At 40.9% G+C, this 21,051-nt stretch overlaps 2 protein-coding genes across 5 annotated transcripts in view; one reads left to right on the forward strand and one right to left on the reverse strand.

The window, feature by feature from the left end:
• amd1 (adenosylmethionine decarboxylase 1) overlaps positions 1-13,494 on the reverse strand; it is a 29,929-nt gene extending 16,435 nt beyond the window's left edge. The window contains exons 1-3 of one of the 3 annotated variants that reach the window (XM_063040756.1): positions 13,130-13,494; positions 7,612-7,806; positions 4,069-4,175 (exon numbers count right to left, since the gene is read on the reverse strand). Coding sequence is in view for 1 of the 3 variants with exons in the window: in XM_063040754.1 (XP_062896824.1) it covers positions 13,130-13,236 (107 nt within the window). In the remaining 2 variants the exon portion in view is untranslated. The remainder of the gene's footprint in view (positions 1-4,068; positions 4,176-7,611; positions 7,807-13,129) is intronic. The other 2 variants (XM_063040755.1, XM_063040754.1) reach the window with 2 other exon arrangements.
• Positions 13,495-13,946: 452 nt separating this feature from the next.
• The window catches only part of cdk19 (cyclin dependent kinase 19), a 180,609-nt gene continuing 173,504 nt past the window's right edge, over positions 13,947-21,051 (forward strand). For both annotated transcript variants that reach the window (XM_063040761.1, XM_063040762.1), the window contains exon 1: positions 13,947-14,468. In XM_063040761.1, the coding sequence (XP_062896831.1) occupies positions 14,341-14,468 (128 nt within the window). In that variant the 5' untranslated portion in view covers positions 13,947-14,340. The remainder of the gene's footprint in view (positions 14,469-21,051) is intronic.

Below are 21,051 nucleotides of genomic sequence, written 5' to 3' on the forward strand. Positions count from 1 at the left end.
TTTGGCTCTTCAGCCACTTATCAAAATATGCTACCCTGGCGGCATTTTTCAACAGTATCCCCATTAACCTTAATATCCAGAAACCCACCAATCATTTGAATGAATTTAGTGATCAAGCCTCTACAATCCTCCAAAGTAAAGAATTCCAAAGATTAAATAAATTATTTTTGTTTAAAAAGGCCCACCCTTTATTTTGAAAATGATTCAATTCTAAACTTCTCAATGAGGTGAAACATCTCTGAAACAAGCCTTGTGGATCCTATGAGAATTTAAGCTTCTGGATGATCTTCCCTACAATCTACATAGTCTCTCCTCATATGGTAAACCCATCACTCCAGTATGTCCTCAATGCACTCCTACATCAAGTATTTCAGGCAAGCAGGCCTAAGTGTACACATCTGGGAGAGAAATCTTGCCACACCCCTAACAAATCACATTAAGACATCTTTACTCTGTACCCAAATACAGTGGATTCTGGTTAATTGGCACATATTGGGGCCAGTATATTTTGGCCCAATTAAGGGGCTGCTCCAAATAGCCAAAGTTTCATGCAAATAGTTAAAAAGTGCATCCTCCAAATCTTCATTTTCATCATAATATTCAAGATGATTGTCAATACCCTCATTTTTTGTAGTTTCTAACTAGTAGTGAAATAGTTTCATTTTCACTCTCACCCATTCCTTGCATCTGTAGCCCGAAAGCTTGAAATTCCGATTCATACTACTTATTTCTCGCCAACTACCAGTGGCAAAAATCACTGCTTTTTGAACACAAGTGCACACAAATAATGCTATTTAAAAACTATTCACTCTAATCAGGGTGTAGTGTCTAAAGGCCACATAAATTCATGTGACTAACACTAGTTAGAAATTGTTCAGCAATAGCCCCTTGTCCCAATCGGCAGCATAGTGTCCCCAATAAACAAAGAATCTTGGTTAATTTCTCTTCAAGAGTCATCCCAAATAAGCGGCTAACTTGATTAACCAATAGAGCAATTAAATGGAATTCACCACATTTTCCTTCCAAACACTGCTGATGCACCTGCTCACTGGCTTTTAGTGGCTTGCATACAAGAACACCCAGATCTTTATATCAAGTTAGTCTCTGCAGCAAAACTAAATCAAAACTGGTGGTGTTGGTAGTCTTGATGCTGTTTAATAGGGCACATTAAACTGAAAGCAGGACATCAACACCACCAATGTTAGATGCTTGATGTTTATTTCTATGGATTGTTTATTTCTATTCATGCTTCATGTTAATGGAAATGCCACAATTGTAAGTAGTATTTTTTAAAAATGAATATGTTCGTGTGAGTTTAATCAGGAGAGCATCAAAAAGCAAATTATTGATTCAAAAACGCACAATGTTAAGATGACATTAGCACAGAAATATGGGCAGACACTTATGTCATTGTGGCCAGCTCAGATCTCACCTTCATCTAAATACCCAAGTTCCACAAACCTCAATACCTCGCAATGACAATAATCAGTTCATTTTGGCTCAGTTTCAAAGGCTTTGAGGAAAGTGTTTCCACCATTTTTTCCATTGAACAGATTGCATTAGCTTTTATAATCACTTTACAATTTCAAGCATTTTAAATCTTGCACCTTCTTGATCTTCCATATTGGAAAGTATCACATCTTTGCAATTAATACTTATTGCCCCATTGTCGCTGAATCAGTTGCTTTCCTTCAAAAAACACACTAGTAAAACTATATAATACCAAGAATGGAAAAAAAACCTGGTGAACAGCTACTGTTTTTCCCCAAACATCTAAAAATATCTAACTTGGATAGTACACGAAATCCAAATTTGGACCTTAAAAGGCAACAATTTTTCACATTACTTTTTTTAAGCAACAAGTTATTTCTTTGCACCCATAAATACAAAATGGAAAGGTATTCTTTGCGAAGTGAATTAAAAGAACAGCACATGAAAGATGAAAATTTTCTTCCATGTTTACACCTTTAGATACAAATTATAAGCACCCAACTACTTTATGCAATTAAAGAGAATGCCTTTGCGGTATTCATTTCCCCAGAAATAGATATTCCAACATATACCAAGTGTTAAATGCCAAAAAAGTTCAACCTGATGTACATCATTGCAATTATCAGAATCAAAACTCAAAGTTTGTATAAAGTAACTTTTACAAGTGGCAACAATACTTCGAGATGTCCTGACTGGTTTTACTTTATTTACATTTGCAAAATGTACCTAAATTTATTTAATCCAGAGTTACACAATTAAATCTTGGGCTGGTACAAACATTCTAATTTAATAGTAATGTTAAACAAAAACAAAAATCTAGCTTTATGATTTTATTTTATTAAATATTGTTCTCAATTTTTCTGCTCTCCAGCAGATGCTGGTTTTGCAGAGACAGCAGTCATACTTTTTGCAACTTATTTACTACATACTAGTATCTTACTGAAAGAGCTATTTATCACCACCCAATCTTCATCAAATAGGAACACGCATTATCTATCAATAATGAGGGGTGTTAGCTGAGTATTTAAAGATCTATCAGAAAATAACTGAAGCAGAAATTATTAAAAATCCACCAACTAAATACAGATCAAGAGCACTCATGATTATGCTGTTTAATTTGCACAAATTACAATTCCATGGCATTTCAATATTACTTGAATGTTTTACTCTGGGGAAAAAAAATTCAATTAAATGATCTTGGCAGACACGGGAATGATCAGCATTTATTGACCATCCAGGCTGGTCCCCACACAGCTTGCAGGCTAAAAGCCATCTACACTGGTGACCCTGGAGTTGCATACAGACAAGACCAAGCAAGGATGGTAGATACTTTCCTTTCCATCTTTTTTAGAAACATCTGGTGATCTTATGATACAATAATTTATAATGCAGATTTATTACATAAATTTAAATTCCCTAATTGGCATAGTAGGATTTTACTTCATATCCTTGAATAGCCAAGACTGGTAAAAAAAATCTGGCAACCTCTCCCCAGTACTTTTAATTTCCTAGTATTATTGAAAGCGCTGTTTGCTGGTGTTATCCAGTACCTATAAATTGAATATCATTACAGAACCAGCTATGTCCTTTAATCCAGTCTTTAGTGATCACATAGGAATAGTCCAATTAGCATGTCCCCCACCTTCAATTTCATGTTTGATATTTTCTTAAACATACATTTTGGATACAGTCAAGCTTTCAAATGTTCAAAGGCTGCTGGCACCTGATAATTTAAAGCCAGAGTATTTGGGAAGACCAGACTTGTTATGCACCTAGAGTAGAAATGGAATTTGTGGAAAATGAAGGTGAGGAAGGGGTTAGACAAATTTGGCTACCAATTTTTTGCTAAGTTTCAGCATAGTGAGAAGTGATAAGTAATACGTTTCAACAGCTATAGTCTCATTTGCTATCAGCAAATTTTAAATTTGCCTTAAAAAAATCAAGTTAATGTGGAATGCGTGTAAATTGTCAAGCTCAGGTTACAAATCTGAGTAATGATGCCTTTCTTGTTTTGATCTTGGGACACACTCAGGTTTTAGGTTAAGACTAAGCACAGAATCTCAGCTGAGAAAATGAATCACCTAGCCAATGGTTATAATAATCTTTATTCAAACTTGTCAGTGACACACTTTTGCTTTAAACAGTTCAATTTTAGCATCCTGAAAAGATGACATGAATGTACTTCTTTGCTGCAACTATTAATCACATCTGTAATGGCACCTATTGGCATCTAATGAATCACAGGTCAAAAGCCAAAGGAAAAGAAATTAAGCATAATTTTTCATTTTAAAAAGCTGAACTACAGTACTATCACATTAACAGTTCACCATATTAAATGAAAGGATTCACAAAAAACATTTTAATTGTTAAACTGAATTTCTGTATCAGTAATTCTTATGGTGCTCTCCTTACAACTGGCAATGAGCTTTTGATGAAACTTCTGAAGTTTTAATGAAACTAAGATTCCCCAAAGAAATTCTATCCTATATCAAATAAAAAATTAAAAAGTTACTGGATCCTCTCCACCCAACCACTGAATAGCCCAGTCTTTTAAACCCAACAGCTTTGTGGGAGCACCTTCATCACATGGACTGTAGCAGTTCAAGGCGGCGACCCACCACTACCTTCTGAAGGGCAACTAGGGATGGGCAATAAATGCCAGCTTCGTCAGGGATGTCGATATCCTGAGAATGAATAAAAAAACTTCATTAAAGTTTAAATTCAGATTTCAGATTCTCCCAAAACCATGGACTTAAGAGCTGACAGTGCAAAGCAGCTTTTCTTGGCACTGTAGAAACACAGAGTGCTTGAGCAGTGTGCATAATTTCCCAAAACACAAAAGCACCGTAGTTAATAATGCTTTCTCAATGCCCAATAGGGCAGTATTTCAAATTCATCAAAAACTGAACAAAGCTTTGGATAAGATTGCTTCAAAATAGAGCAAGGGGAATCTCCCACAAACTTAATTTATATAGCTAAAACAATCTTACTTCATGATTTGCTATCTTTAAATCAGCATTGATCAATTTATTAACGACTATTTTTCATTGTCAATCCTTGCGAATATTCTCCTTAACTTGTGCACAGTTTCAGGAAAAACAAAAGATACTCTATCGTGCAACAGAAATTGGTGAGTAGACAGAAGCAATTTTATAATTTATAGTGTATATTTGTATTACATTATGGACAATAACACCATGCACCTTCGCTTGTACTTCAGTCATTAGCTGGCCATTCTTGCACTTAAAATAATTTTCATCCTTTTACATTCAATCTTCTACTCACTATAACGGGTTAATTTTATCCATGCTGATTCAACACGATACATTATCCTGAATCAAATCTAAAGATAAAAATAAGACATCAACACTTGATTTGTCAGCATTACCGCTGTCTCAAAACCTGCTATGGCTTTCAAACATGTACAAGCCAATGTTCAGCAAAGTTTAGTATTGATCACTGATCTCCCAATTTCATCTTTTCATTACTCACAGAGACATTCAAATCCCCTCATATAACAGTTATAGAGCACAGGACCAGGCCATTTGGCCAAACTCATCCATGCCCACCAAACCTGTCTCCTTGAGCTAGTCCCATTTCCCTTTAAACCTTTCCAATCTATGTAAACATGTATTCCATTATGTTTAAATAACCTCAGACATAAAAACTGTACTTTGAGATTCATTTCATATATGTATAGGCAATCCCCTGGTTATGACAGACATCCATTCCTGACGAGCTTGCAATCCAAATTGTTTGTTGGAAATGATAAGAACAGTGCGAGAAGATCAAAGCAGCAACTGTGATGGGAAGGCGAACAGTCATGAGAAGAGTGACCACCATATAACCTCATCAATTCAGTGAGTCTACTCAGTGCTCCCAGCTCCGCCTCAACTCAATCCAGCCCCCAATCATTGAAGCTCAGGCAAGGGAATAAGGAGAGAAAGTGCACAGAAATGTCCCACTTCTATTCAGCAGAAGATGCCTACAGCCCTGCAGGAAGTTGAAAAGCTATCCTCACGTATCCTGTCACACTACTAACTGTCCATTTGTGTGTACAGGCTGCCCATAAATTAGGCACTGTTACCTGGAGGACCCATACCACTACTACTGCTACCATTTTCTATCTGCATATCAAATTTTATAGTGTAGCAACTGTGGAAATGTTTTCAAAATCATTACAAGAGGATAGATCACACTGACTTTTACCAGCAAGCTCCAAACTCCCATTGAAACTAAAGTAAGCTTTAAATTTTGGACGACAGGCAATTAAACCGGTGTCTCAGACTTAAGCAGATTCAGAAAGCTATCAACAGGAATTCTGCAGATGCGGGAAATTCAAGCAACATACATCAAAGACTGGGGGATCGCTTTGCTGGACAACTGCGCTCTGCCCGCCGGAGAAAGCAGGATCTCCCAGTGGCCACACATTTTAGTTCCGCATCCCATTCCCATTCTGACGTGTCTGTCCACGGCCTCCTCTGCTGTAGAGATGGGGCCACACTGAGGTTGGAGGAACGACATCTTGTATTCTGTCTGGGTGGCCTCCGGCCTGATGGCATGGGCATCGACTTCTCTGGCTTCCGCTAGGGCCCCGCCTCCCCCTCGTGCCCCATCTGTTACTCATTTTTATGCACACATTCTTTTTCTCGCTCTTTTTCTCCCTCTGTCCCTCTGGATATGCCTCTTGCCTATCCTCTGGGTCACCCCCCCCCCTTGTCTTTCTTCCCGGACCTCCTGTCCCATGATCCTCTCGTATCCCCTTCTGCCTATCACCTGTCCAGCTCTTGGCTCTAACCCTCCCCCTCCTGTCTTCTCCTATCATTTTGGATCTCCCCCTCCAACTTTCAAATCCCTTACTCACTCTTCCTTCAGTTAGTCCTGACGAAGGGTCTCGGCCTGAAACGTCGACTGCACCTCTTCCTACAGATGCTGCCTGGCCTGCTGCGTTCACCAGCAACTTTGATGTATGTTGTTTCAGAAAGCCATATTAGCTTGCTTCACCCCTCATTGTGACGAGAGAAATGCCAGTATCCAGTCTTACTGAAATTTCACTACACAATAGAGAATCACCACTTGGCTCTTATCCAATCTTCATAATTAATTGTGATTTTATCTCATAAGGGAAATGTTAATTTTAATAGCACATTTATGTAGCCTCAATTTTAATATTTCTCTGTCCAGCTTATAAAAGTAATTCAAACCAGAAAAATTCACTGGCAATTTCCACAGCTGGGAAAGCCCACTTCCACCTTAGCCAACTTCAAGGGACCTTTGTACTACATTACCTGAATTCCAGTCACAAATTATGCTGCCAGACTTGAGGGCGAGGAAGGTCAGTGAGATAGGCAATTCAAATCTGGTCCCAGATATGCAAATTGAAGGCAATTTCAAGTGGGTCTCTTTAAAGGCGGATTTCTCTGTCCTCTCCCCATGTAAAATTATGTAATTCTGCATTCAAAAAGGTGGCTCACTTCTATTCACCACTTCAAAGAGAGCAAGAAAATTGTATGAAACAAGGGTATTGAAGACTACTTGCAACAGGAATGCTGTACTGGCTCACAAACAATTCCAAGTAATTCCCAAAACAAAGTTAATTTAATCCTGTTAACCACAGAATCAAATGAGCATCCAGTAGGTCACAGGACTAAATATTATTTTTAAAAATCCATGGAGGGCATTCTATGTGGTTGTATCATCATCTGGTATGGAGGGGCTACTACACAGAAGCTGCAGGGGGTTGTAAATTCAGCCGGCTCCACCATGGGCACGAGCCTCCCCACCACTGAGGACACCTTCAAAAGGCAATATCCATCACCACCACTCAGGACATGCCCCCCTTTTCATTACTACCAGAGATACAGGAGCCTGAAGACACACTCAATGTTTTAGGAACAATTACTTTCTCTCTGCCATCAGAATCCTGAATGGGCAATGAACCCATGAACACAATCACACTATTTTTACACTCCATACATTCACTCAGTGGCTACTTTATTAGGTACACCTGCTTGTCAAAGCAAATATGCAATCAGCCAATCATGCAGCCATGGTCAAGATGTTCAGTTGTTCAGACCAAACATATGAACGGGGAAAAAAAATGTGTTCTAAGTGACTGACCGTGGAATGATAGTTGGTGCCAGACAGAGTGGTTTGGGTATCTCAGAAAATGCTGATCTCCTGGGAATTTCATAAACAACAGTCTCTAGAATTTGCAGACAATGATGCGAAAACTGCAAAATGTCCAGTGAGCGGCAGTTTTGACTTCGGCCTTGGTAATGAGAGGTCAGAGGAGATTGCCCAGACTGGTTCAAGCTGACAGGAAGATAACAGAAACTCAAATAACTAAGCATTACAACAGTGGTGTGCAGAAAAGCATCTCTGAATGCACAACACTTTGAACCTTGAAGTGGAAGTTCAAACTGAGGTTTACTCCTGTGGCCACTTTATTAGGTACATTAGGTATTTATGTATTACATAGCACTGCCAACACAAAACAAATTTCACAAAATACATTAAACAGATTTTGATTCTGTAGTAATTTGTGCATATCTGCACGTTGACACATCAAGGACCTCAACCACCCAAGTCATGCTCACTTCACTGCTGCCTTCAAAGTGGAGGAACAGGAGTTAAGGTTGTACACCACCAGATTCAGGAACAATTATTACCCCTCAAACATCAGGGTCGAGTCAGAGCAGATAGCTTCACTCAACTTCACTTGCCGCATCAATGAATTGTTCCAACAACCTATGGACTCACTTTAAAGGAGTCGTAATCTCATGCTTTCGATATTTATTATTACTTTTCTTTCTTTTTGTATTTGTAATTTGTTATCTCGCACACTGCTTGTCCATACTGATGGTGCATTTTCTCTGATTCTATTATGGTCATTGAATTTATTGAGTATGCCCACAAGAAAATGACCCTCAGGGTTGTATATGGTGACATACATGTACTTTGATAATATTTTTCTAGAAATTTACTTCACTAAGTTTTTAAGTGTGATACTGGTTTGAATCAAATGGATAATATCAGCAAGTCATTAATTATTCCTTATATCAATGTTACAAAAGACAATATCTTTTCAAGAATACAAGTTAACTAGAGCAGCTATCCCCCTTAAAATGCCAGAAATGACTAGCTGGAAAAGAAATAATTCAGTAATAGCACTGTTCCAAATTGTAAGGTCAAGGTTGGCTGTCTGACTTCAAGCTTAGACCAATAATGCATTGTTGTAAATTTCACAAGACCATAAAATATAGGAGCAGATTTAGGCCATTTGGCACATCAAGTTTTCACAATTTCCATCATAATTGATCCATTTCTCTCAATCCATTCTCCTGCCTTCTCCCTGTAACTTTTCACACCTGACTTACCAAGAATCTATCGACCTCCACCTTAAACACAACAAATAACTTGGCCTCCACAGCCACCTGTAGCAATGAATTCCAGATTCACTACCCTCTGGCTAAAGGAATTCCTCCTTATCTCCATTCTAAATTGACAACCCTCTATTCAAAGGTTTTGCCCTCTGGTCCTAGACTCCCTCTCCACATCCAGTCCATCAAGGCCTTTTAACATTCGGAAGGTTTCAATGAGTTCTCCCCCTAAACTCCAGTAAGTACAGGCCCAATGCCAAACACTCCTCATACAAGCTTTTCATTCCCGGAATCATTTTTGTGAATTCTCTGCATGCTTTCCAGTGTCAGCACACCCTTTCTTAGATAAAGGTTCCAAAACTGCTCACAATACTTCAAAGTGAGGACTCACCAGTGCCTCACAAAGTGTCAGCATTTGGGAGAGAGCATAATCAGTATCTGGTTAGTTGGATGGATGATTTTTCACAGCATTATTAAATAAAATGGTAAATCTGGTTAAAATGAACAAATACTATGTACTGCATGAGAAACAATGTTTACTTATATTTTCACTCAAGCACTATACTTCTTCCTTCAGAAAAGATACCATATAAATATGAATCATTACTGTTTACAAGATGTAGTACAACAGATAAATTTGTTATTTTCTAGGACTTCATTCTGAAGGTGGAAATATAAATTGATTCGTCCCAGAATGAATATGGCAAGTGGGTCAAAACAGATTGGAATAAAAAGCTTCTATAGCTAACTGTAAGTCAATATACATCAGGAGCCACACACAAATATGGGCTAAATATAGGCAAATAGGACTAGCTCATTTGGACAACGTGGTTCGAACAAAGCTTTTTCTCCCTCTGTCCCTCTCACTATACCCCTTGCCCATCCTCTGGGCCTCCCCCCTCCACCTTTTCTTTCTCCCTAGGCCTCCTGTCCCATAATCTTCTCATATCCCTTTTGCCAATCAACTGTCCAGCTCCTCCCCCTCCTGTCTTCTATCATTTCAGATCTCCCCCTCTCACTTTCAAATCTCTTACTAGCTCTTCTTTCAGTTAGTCCTGACGAAGGTTCTTGGCCCGAAACATCCTCGTGTTTATGGTTGGAACAAGTTTGGTGAAAACCCTGTTTTTCTGTGCTGTATAGCTCTATCACTATAAGTGGTGAATCTAGCTATAAAAAAATGGCACAGTATTTAAATAGCAGTTTAAATAGGGTCAGAATGTTCCAAGATACTTTAGTCAAGTACATTTGAAATGTAGGCATTATTTGATTAAAGCAGCAGCAAGTTCCCATACAGAATATCTGATGACAAAACATGTCTTTAATGACCGATGTGATTGAGACAAATGTTGCTCAGGGCAACTCCTTGCTCTTCAAAATAGTGTTAAGATATCAATGTCCACTTAAGGGCAGAGTTTTGGTTTAGTACCTCATCTAAACATTTACGAAGTGCATCCCTCACTATTAGAATGTCAGCTTATTTTTTTGTGTAAGAGCTGCAAAAATTACTAGATGTGGATGAATAGTTTTCCACACCTGTTTGACATGCCTGTAACCAGTTTCCCCAACTCCAAGATTACAAAACAGCCTATGAAAATAATGCCAAAACCACTTTGGTCTAACAGCGCTGTCGAAGAATGAACTAAGCAATTATATGACTGTGCAAGAGCCAAATGAATGCCAATGGTATAACTACAGATTTTTAGCTGGTGCTCAGTTTCTTTCTTTTGGGGGGGGGGGAGGAGGAGGAGAAGAAGGAGAAGGAAAATTTCCATTGCAGTATCTTGTTTACTTTAACTTGGGCAGAAAGGCACAAGAGTAAGAGTTCGCTCCCTTTCAAGGAAAATACAAAAGGCAAACTCAGCAAATACCAATGAGATGGTAGATACATTACTGATTATATTCTTCTCCTAGTTCAGAACTGCTGAGTCTAAATGCAAAACAATAATCCATTATAACAGATTTTTGGCTCAGTGGTGTTTATCTAGAACTAACCAAATACATTGTCCTAACAATTAAAGCAACATGTGGAGCTTTGTCCATCAAGACAGGCTCTGGGATCTGCTGAATTAGTTCTATTCATGTGATTCCTTTGTCTTTTGGCAGAGACATTAAACTGATTTCACATGGGTAGCTGGATGCAAAAGATCACCAGTCACCCCATAGGAGAGCCACAGATCGGTGGGAAGAATGGCAGTGTTCTTTCTGATAAACATTTAAAATAATTGAATTTTAATTCCTGACACCTTTCAGGCAGAAACAGTTACCCCATCAAATTATTTTTGCGTGACACTCTCTTTACAGGGTTATTAGAAACCCCCAGAATTAGCTCAGATACCATGTCACTGGATTGCTCTACAAGGAGCAGGGACGAGGGGATGTCTGATCTCTTGCCTGCGCAACGATGCGATGCTTTAAATAGTGCCCATAGATAAAATATTTGAAGGCTTCATTTTAACCAGTAACTTGAAACTCCACCAGCATTTCAATCTATTGTGAGCTTTTCTGGGATATATTAGTACATCGAAATCCGAACTTTGCAAGGGCTTTAGTTACATTCTAACTCTTCAATCGTTTCAAAACCTAAAATCTCGTCTCTCACTTTTGTCTACTTTTCCTAAGGTAAACCTCAAACGAGTTGATCGTAAACTAAACGCAGCACCATGAGAAGGCGCTATGCGTGGCAGCCAAAAAGCTGCAAGAGCTGAGCACTGCGGCAGTGCGTTGATCGACAGATAGCTCTCAGGACTCAAGTATTCATTCGCCTTCGCAACAATGGCGTCTCCTTTAACACAAGGAAGCTATAGGTACATCATTAGGGGGATCCAAAACCTCAAGCTCAAGAGAAATGCGAATGTTAAAAAAGCGAAACAACCGGGGGGGGGGGGGTCAAAAGAACAAATTTAGACCGAGGCGATTTAAATCGAGATTTTTAACCTGTACCGCAAACTCCGATTCAAGGCGCGAAAGGCACGAGGAATCGAAAAGAGGGCACTTGAAATCATCGCAACTTCCACTCTCCCCTCATACCCTGTTGCTCGAGTTGTTGAGGGCCAGAATGGAAGTCGGTCAACAGCGGGGAAGCGGCGTCGGCGGATCAGCCTCGACACGCCGAGCCCGCCAAAAAAAAACACGTCCGAATGAAATGCTCATTCAGCACAAGTCAAACTGCGAGTAGCACAAAATGCCTTTTAGTGGAGAAAACAAAGCGGTTGCATTGTAATTGGGGGGGGGGGGTGTGGTTGTTGAGATGAAAAGCTCGAGAGGAGCTGCTGCCGATTAATCGGTCAAAGTACATTACAGGGGCGGGAAGTATGTAGGCATTCTTTTTGCAAGGGAAAATAGTAGATTATGGCGGGCACTCTGATGGGGGAGGGGGAAATAGTCATCCGTGGTTGGATGTGTTTCAAAGTGCGGGAACGAAAGGTGCCGAATAACGAGGTCGGTCGAGCGCTGAACACCCTTTGCGTTACCCTTGACTGGAGATGGCCGGGCGTTTCTCAAACCCACCATTTTTTCATATCGAGAAAGCAGCCCCACCTCCACCCACAGCAGTCTGAGGACGCAAGATGCAAAATTTCCCAGAGGCGTGTGGACTGGCTGACAAAACTCGGCTAATGGAGGCAGCCCGGAGAAGAACGGCCTCCACTCCCTTCAGTCAGCAGCCATGTACACGTGCATTGCCGAGCCCTGGCTCTCGGCGCAATTACACTTACACCACCTGTCAGCCTGGACAAATCGCCCCCGCGCTGGGGTAAACTAGCCGATGTTATTAAAAAATGTATACTTCAACACCAGTCCAAAAAAGTCGGTCTTTCGACACACGGAATGCGGACTTGTTGCTTGGCGGCCGAGCCATAATTTCTTCTCCCCACCTCCCAATTCAGAAATTTTAACCTTAGTTTCTTCCTGACGTTAAATTACTATAATACATACTGAGAAGCGTGGGAGAGTGAGGAAACAGCGCTCAAACCAGGGAGGTATTAACTTTATACTATTAACCGAGGCTCGCCATGTGGCCCACCTTCTGACCCAACCTTCGGTCTGTAGTTTCCGTTGTGGAAAAAATAATTTCTGAATCATCACAATACAGGGAATATAATAGTGCCGAAAGTCTGGGTCAGTTGGGAGTATTTTTTTCTCGGGGCCGATAGTTCCTCGTTTAAACGTGACAGCGACGTATTTTACTCGGATTCCTACCATCGCAACAACCGCCTGCACGACGCCATAATGAACATTTTTTTCCCCTCATTCAATACCTTGGAATTGTCCGAAGGTCTCCCGATCCCTTGCACTGATCCTGCCGAGAAAACCACACCTCCAACAGCTTCTCAGTCCCTTCGAAAAAATGTGCACCGTTTTCCATCGTGAAACAAATCGCACGAAATGAAAACAAAAAAAAATAACTTTTTAGGATTTTTTTTCTTTTTTTCCCTCCTTTTGTTTAGAAAGCTTAATTACAATAAGTTAGTTTCAATTGCTCTGTTTCCGTTGGGGGGGTCTTAGCAGTACGATTTTAATTAATTATTTCTCTTTAACTTGTTTAACTTAAGGCCAATCCCTTTTTGACAGAGAAGTGCTTTGAGCGACCGCTAGCTAATATCGCCGGCCATACTGTGAATGGTATCATGCGCAGCCGCGGCCATTTTTATACCCGCGCTGGCCGCACCCAGCCCCTCCCCCCAACCCGGCGGCCGGCCCCGCCCACCTTCTCCCCGCCTGGAACACAATGGGCGCCTGTGACGTCAGCAACGGCGAAGAGCGCTGGCTCGAGCCGCGCCAAACCGTTGGAAGAGAAAAAGACGCTCGTGACGCTTGAGCTGCGCTGGTGCTGAGGGGGGGGGGGGGGGGGGGGAATGACAAAAAAAATCCGGGCCCGGTTCTCTCCTCATAAATTACACTGGCTCTTTTTTTATTTAAAAAACGTGATTGGCTAGTCTTAGGATCAATCAATGTTTCCAAGACTACCCGTGGGATAGCGAGAAGAGCAAGAACTTATTTTCCAAATTTGTATTACAGAATCTTTGCAGAATAACCATTATCTCCACTCGTATCCATCTCGAGTAACAGTTCTAACTTAAGCGGGGGGGGGGAAGAGGACACACGAAGTTGCCTTTCGCCCGCTCGCTCTCCTTGGACTAATGTTAAGGCACCGAGAAACATATCGGCCATCCGCAGCGCTGCATGATGGGAGATGTAGTTTGCGACTGCCTCAGAAACGCAGGATCGTAGTCAAGCAGAACTACAAGCTCCGACATGCTCGGCGGATCGCCATTTGTATGCTGTGAACGTCAACATAACAAACGTACAGTAAATGTCGCCGTGCGAACTTGTTGGAAGAGACCAAAACACGAAATGAGGAAACGATCAATGCCTAAAACTAAATAACTGACACCCGTTTCCTTTTCTTTTGTAAGAAATCCCCCTTCCTGAAAGCGTAAATTGTTTACATATTGATGGAGTGACAACCATGGATTACGATTTTAAAACGAAACTGGCAGCGGAGCGAGAGAAAGTAGAAGATCTGTTTGAATATGAAGGTTGCAAAGTGGGTCGTGGGACCTATGGTCATGTTTATAAAGCAAAGAGAAAAGATGGGTAAGAATTTAATGCCGTTCTCGTGGGGATGCTGATGTTGCTGCCGATACACAAGTTCTCTTTATAGAAAAACAATCCTATTTCTGGCTTGCTTGATTCACGTGCTGCACAAACCAGTGTTTGTTTCTGGTTTGTAAATGCGTCGTAACTGCCTGTGTTTACACTCCTTGTACTGTACTCGTTTGATTCGGGCCAAGGGCCCCAGCCTTAATAACATTTATTTTGGAAACTGTATTCGTTTAAAGCGCTGTTGATAAGATGTATTGATTGCTCGTGATTTTTTTTATTGTTTTGCTGATCACCAACCGTAAAACCAGAGCTTGACATTCAGTAATTTAATTTACATAATTTTTTGGAATAATCAAGCAAAAATGTAATTTTTACGTAAATTAACTTTTGACTGTATATAACTAATTTTATATACGAGGAATACTCCGATTACAAGAAGTAAATCTTCCAGTTTTTACATTCTTCTGGTATTACTCAGTTGAAAAAATATAATAATAGCAGTGGTAACAGTTTGATTTATTAAGGAATAATTGTACAAAAATTCAGAGACATGTTAAATGAATTATGGCGAAAGGTACGACTACAAGCTTTATTTGACAAACGAGTTTTTAAAGATGGAGGAACTTAAAAAAACACAATTCAGAAGAGTAGGCCTAAAATTTAAAATTATTTGGGTAAAGTGGAAAACAATCATATACTGAATTTCAGAGGCAAGTGCAATGAAGGTACTAAGGAGGACACAAATTTGCCTGTCTGTAGGTATGTGTGCTGTGTTACCTGAATCCAACTTTTTTATGCTTGCCTATTGCATTAGGGTTTGAATTAAGACATGTAATCTTTTTGATTTTTATCTTTAAATTTGGGGAAAAAAACACCTGAGATGTCCTGCTTGAAAAATTATTTTTCCCTTCTGCTTGAACTCTGAGCTAGCAATACATTCAGAATTTAAACTTTTATTCATTTGCTTTTAAGAATGCTGCTTTCAAGATGCACATACTCACCTATCACATTTATCAGTAGGGTATGCTGGCCAGTAGCATGATTTGACCACTTGATAGGTAGCAGTGAATTTTAATAAAATGACTTTAAAACTGCTATGTTGCTATTCCCAATTTCAGTATAGTTACATTTAATCAAGATTGAAATGTTTGGATCTCTTCAATAATGAAAATACTCAATAGTGTGAACACTCTTCTGTACCAAACCAGGACTAAAACCTGAAAAATTAAAGCTGTAATTATTTCAAACAGCTCTCAGTCCTCTGAGGTGGTCAGGATGGGTGATGTAAATGTTGTTTCTTGCTCCTGGTCACTGTTCACTGATTCTGTGAGCCTTTCACATCATTTAAGGAATAAATAACTTTTCTTCTAACTAGAAACATTACAAAGTTCAAATAAATTTATTATCAAAGTGCATATACAGTATGTTACCAGATACTACTTTAAGATTCATTTGCTTGCAGACATTTACATGAAAATAAATAAATACAATAGAGGTTATGAAAAACTATACATAACAAAGACTAACAAACATCCAATGTGCAAACGAGGACAATTTGTGCCAACAATTTAAAAAAAAGTAAATGATTAATACTGAAAACATGAGTTGTAGAGTCCTTAAAAGTGAGTCTATAGATTGTGGAGTCAATTCAGCATTGAGGTGAGTGAAATTATCCATGCTGGTTCAGGAGCCTGATGTTGTAGGGAGGAAAAATACCATTCAGTTTTGTTCTGCAGTTCTTCCAGGTGGTTTTCAATAAGAGTCGAGACTTTCTGATATCCTTCCTCACTCTCAAGCCCAAGCAGCAGTGGAAGCATTTCAATATTCCTTTTGCAACATGATTTTTCCAAAGGTTCAGTTTCCTTTTAAACTCAAGAATCTTGTCACTTGAAATCAAAACATTTTCTCCAGGGCCTTGCAGAGACTGGTTCAAGTAGTTCATATGTTGAAAAATGCCTGCTAAGTGGGCTAGCTTCTGCAGCCATTCTTCATCTTCAAAGCACTCAGCAAAATCTGGCCTACTATTTTCTTGAAAATACTCCTGAAATTTACCTTTCAGCTCAAACACCCTGTTGAGAACTCTTCCTTTGCTAAACCACTGCAGATTGGCAGGAGATTAGTGTGCTCTTTGTCTGGATTTTCACACAGTTTTTTGTTAACATACTTGAGTGAACTGGTCTTTGTTTAATAAAGTTAACCTTTTTGTTGTAGCATCATCTAGAATTTTTTTCATTTTTGACATTTTAGAGTTTTTGACATCAGCACCTCTCTGTGAAGAAAGCATTGTGTTGTGACAAAGTCAGAATTTTCTTTTTTTTACAAGAGAAACAAAACCTCTCATTGAGCCAACCATTGATGGAGCAACATCAGTACAGATGCTAACACAGTTCTTCAAAGACAGAAATTTTGTTTCCAGATATGAAGACAAAACATTAAATATGTCTTGGCCTTTGCTTGTTTCGGGCCACTCTTTGCAACATTAGGTTTTCTTGAATTTTACCATGATTTACAAATCTTACAAATGCTGCAACATGACATTTATTGGTGAAATCTGCTGACTCATCAACCTGGATAGAGGAGCTGTTGCTTTACAGTTTATCGCACAAAACCTCTTCAGCATTATGTGACATGTCATCAATACACCAACTTGTACTATTTGAGAGTGATACTTTTTCAATTTCTCTTACTGCATCTTGTCCTAGCATTTTACCCAATATAATTTTACATGCTGGCATTATTAGTTTCTCACCGACTGTGTGACTTTTCCTTTTCTGAGTAACAAGTTCTGCTACTAAATGACTTGCTTCCTGAATCTTTTTACTGACTGTGGCTATTATTAACAGAGGTTTTACTCTGTTTGTTTTGAGATTCCAATAGCCATTTAAAATAATCAGCAATTTTACGTGTCATATAGCTGTGATTTTTAGTTGAGTGCCTTTGCAATTTTGCTGGAGCTATTGCTGCATTTGTAAGTTGTTTGCCACAGACTAGGCACAATGGAATAGGACAACTTGGATCATCAGTCCATGTAAAACCCATTGGTAAGTAGCTGTCATTGTAAAGACGGCCATTTTGTATCCATTGTTGCACTAGTGCAGTAAAATGAGGTAATTGTAATTCTTCATCATTTACCTTATCAGAATTGTCCGTAGGCCTAACCTGGAATCTTTCTGTTCCATCTCACATCTCTTCTTCAAAAATTGTCATATTGGACCATCTTTAGAATGAAAATTTACCTCCAATTTTTTACTACAGTAGTAGAGTGTGTTTGCTCCCATACGTCAGTCAGTGGCGCAATGTGGAAGGTAATTCGGGAGGGAACGGTTGACCACAACCCAAGTTGGGTGAGTCCATTCAATGCTCAGAAAACACACTTCACGCTCACCATTAGCCTGGTCCTCCCCTCCGTTCAAAACAGTGCTCACCAATTATCAATGGCCTCCCTTATTTTACATCAAAGGCTGAGAATGAACTCAACAAATAAATATGATTCTACTGCACACTGCTATACTGGGCTAAGAGACCTCTAACTAAAGATTGCTAACAGGGTCACTGCCCACCATTGCGAGCACTCTGTCGGACGGACCTCTACCTCACTGTGGCCAAATGGAAGCTCTCTGACACCTCCTCTTACTTACCCCTGGAACAGGACCCCACCAAAAAACATCAAACCATTGTCTCCTGTACCATCACCGCCCTTATCAACTCCGGAGACCTTCCATCCTCAGCCGCTAAACTCACAATTCCCACACCCCGTACCGCTCAGTTTACCTCCTCCTCAAGATCTACAAGCCTGACAGTCCCGGTAGACCCATAGTTTCTGCTTGCTCCTGTCCCACCGAACTTATATCTGCCTACCCGGACTCCATTTTGTCACCCATAGTTCAGTCCCTCCCCACCTACATCCGGGATACATCCCATGCCCTCCACCTCTTCAATAACTTCCAGTTCCCCGGTCCTGACCACTTCATTTTCATTATGGATGTCCAATCCTTATACACCTCCATTCCTCATCAAGAAGGCCTCAAAGCCCTCCGCTACTTTCTGGACAATAGACCTCACCAGTTCCCCACCACCACTACCCTCCTCCGGTTGGCGGAACTGGTACTCACACTTAATAACTTCTCTTTTGGCTCTTCCCACTTTCTTCAGACTCAGGGTGTAGCTATGGGCACTCGCATGGGCCCCAGCTATGCCTGCCTCTTCGTTGGTTATGTGGAACGGTCTGTGCTCCAAACCTATTCTGGTATTGCTCCCTAACTTTTCCTTCGCTACATTGACGACTACATTGGTGCTGCTTCTTGCACCCATGCTGAGCTCGTCAATTTCATCGACTTTACTTGAAACTTCCACCCAGCCCTCAAATTCACTTGGTCTATCTTGGACACTTCTCTCCCCTTTCTCGATCTCTCGCTCTCCATCTCTGGAGATAAACTGTCCACTGACATCGTCTACAAGCCCACTGACTCTCATAGCTACCTCAACTATACCTCTTCCCACCCTGCCACATGCAAAAATGCCATTCCCTAATCGTAGCTCCTCCGCCTCTGCCGCATCTGCTCCCAGGATGAGGCTTTCCATTTCAGGACATCTCAAATGTCCTCTTTTTTTAAGGATCGTGGTTTCCCTTCTGCCATCATCAATGATGTCCTCACCCGCATCTCCTCCATTTCCTGCACTTCGGCCCTCACCTCATCCTCCCGCCACCACAACAGGGACAGAGTTCCCCTTGTCCTCACCTACCATCCCACCAACCTCCAGATCCAGCACATTATCTTCCTCAATTTTCGCTACCTTCAACAGGACCCCACCACTAAACACATCTTTCCCTCTCCACCCCTCTCTGCTTTCCACAGGGAAGTACAATGAGATCTAGGTGTCCTTGTTCATCAGTTACTGAAAGTAAGCATGCAAGTACAGCAGGCAGTAAAGGAAGCTAATGGCATGTTGGCCTTCATAACAAGGGGAGTTGAGTATAGGAGCAAAGAGGTCCTTCTGCAGTTGTACAGGGCCCTGGTGAGACCACACCTGGAGTATTGTGTACAGTTTTGGTTTCCAAATTAGAGGAAGGACATTCTAGCTATTGAGGGAGTGCAGCGTAGGTTCATGAGGTTAATTCCCAGGATGGCAGGACTGTCATATGTTGAAAGATTGGAGCAACTGGGGTTGTATACACTGGAATTTAGAAGGATGAGAGGGGATCTGATTGAAACATATAAGATTATTAAGGGATTGGACACGCTAGAGGCAGGAAACATGTTCCCGATGTTGGGGGAGTCCAGAACCAGAGGCCACAGTTTAAGAATAAGAGGTAGACAATTTAGAACGGAGTTGAATAAAAACTTTTCACACAGATAGTTGTGGTTCTGTGGAATGCTCTGCCTCAGAAGGCAGTGGAGGCCAATTCTCTGGATTCTTTCAAAAAAGAGATAGAGCCCTTAAAGATAGTGGAGTGAAGGGATATGGGGAGAAGCCTACTCCTGCACCTATGGTCTGTTGTCTATTGACTCCCTGGTCCACATGTCCCTCCCCACGGATCTCCCACCTGGCACTTGTCTCTGTAAGCCTAAGTGCTACACCTGTCCCTACACCTCCTTTCTTGCCACCATTCAGGGCCCCAAACAGTCCCTCCAGGTGAGGCAACACTTCACTTGTGAATCTGTTGGGGTCATCTATCCGGTGCTCCTGGTGCGGCCTGCTCTACATTGGTGAAACCCGATGCAGATTGGGGGACCGCTTTGTCGAGCACCTCCGCCACAACAGACAGGATCTCCCGATTGCCACCCACTTCAACTCTGCCTCACATTCCCATTCGGATATGTCCATACATGGCCTCCTCTACTGCCATGATGAGGCTAAACTCAGGTTGGAGGAGCAACACCTCATATACTGTCTGGGTAGTCTCCAGCCCCTTGGTATGAACATAGAATTCTCCAACTTCTGGTAATTCCCTCCCACTCCCTTCCCCTATCCCTATTTCACTCTGCCCCCTTCCCCAGCTGCCCATCACCTCCCTTATGGTTCCACCTCCTTCTACTACCCATTGTGTTTTCCCCTATTCCTTCTTCACCTTTCCTGCCTATCACCTCCCTCCTTCCCCTCCCCCACCCCTTTATCTTTCCCCTTACTGGTTTTTCACCTGGAACCTACCAGCCTTCTCCTTCCCACCCTCCCCCCACCTTCTTTATAGGGCCTCTGTCCCTTCCCTCTTCAGTCCTGACGAAGGGTTCAGGCCCAAAACACTGACTGATCGTTTCCATGGATGCTGCCCAACCTGTTGCGTTCCTCCAGCGTGTTGTGAGTGTGAGCGCTCGCATTGCGCAAAGTTCAAAAAACTATGTTTTTCTTTTTTAATCACCACCTCTTGCGGAACTTCCTCTTGTGAAACCCTGGACTAGAGGTTTAAACAACACTGATGATGATGATAATATTTAGCAGTCAGGCAAATGAATAGCTGTAATTATACATGTTGTAATCACATACAATATCTCAAACTTGTTTTACTCTTTTAATCTCTTTTCCTCATCCATATATTCATTATAATCTGGAATTAATTTTTAGTGCTAACCTGAAA

This window comes from Mobula hypostoma, chromosome 2, assembly GCF_963921235.1.
Source record: "Mobula hypostoma chromosome 2, sMobHyp1.1, whole genome shotgun sequence".
Classification (NCBI taxonomy): Eukaryota; Metazoa; Chordata; class Chondrichthyes; order Myliobatiformes; family Myliobatidae; genus Mobula; species Mobula hypostoma.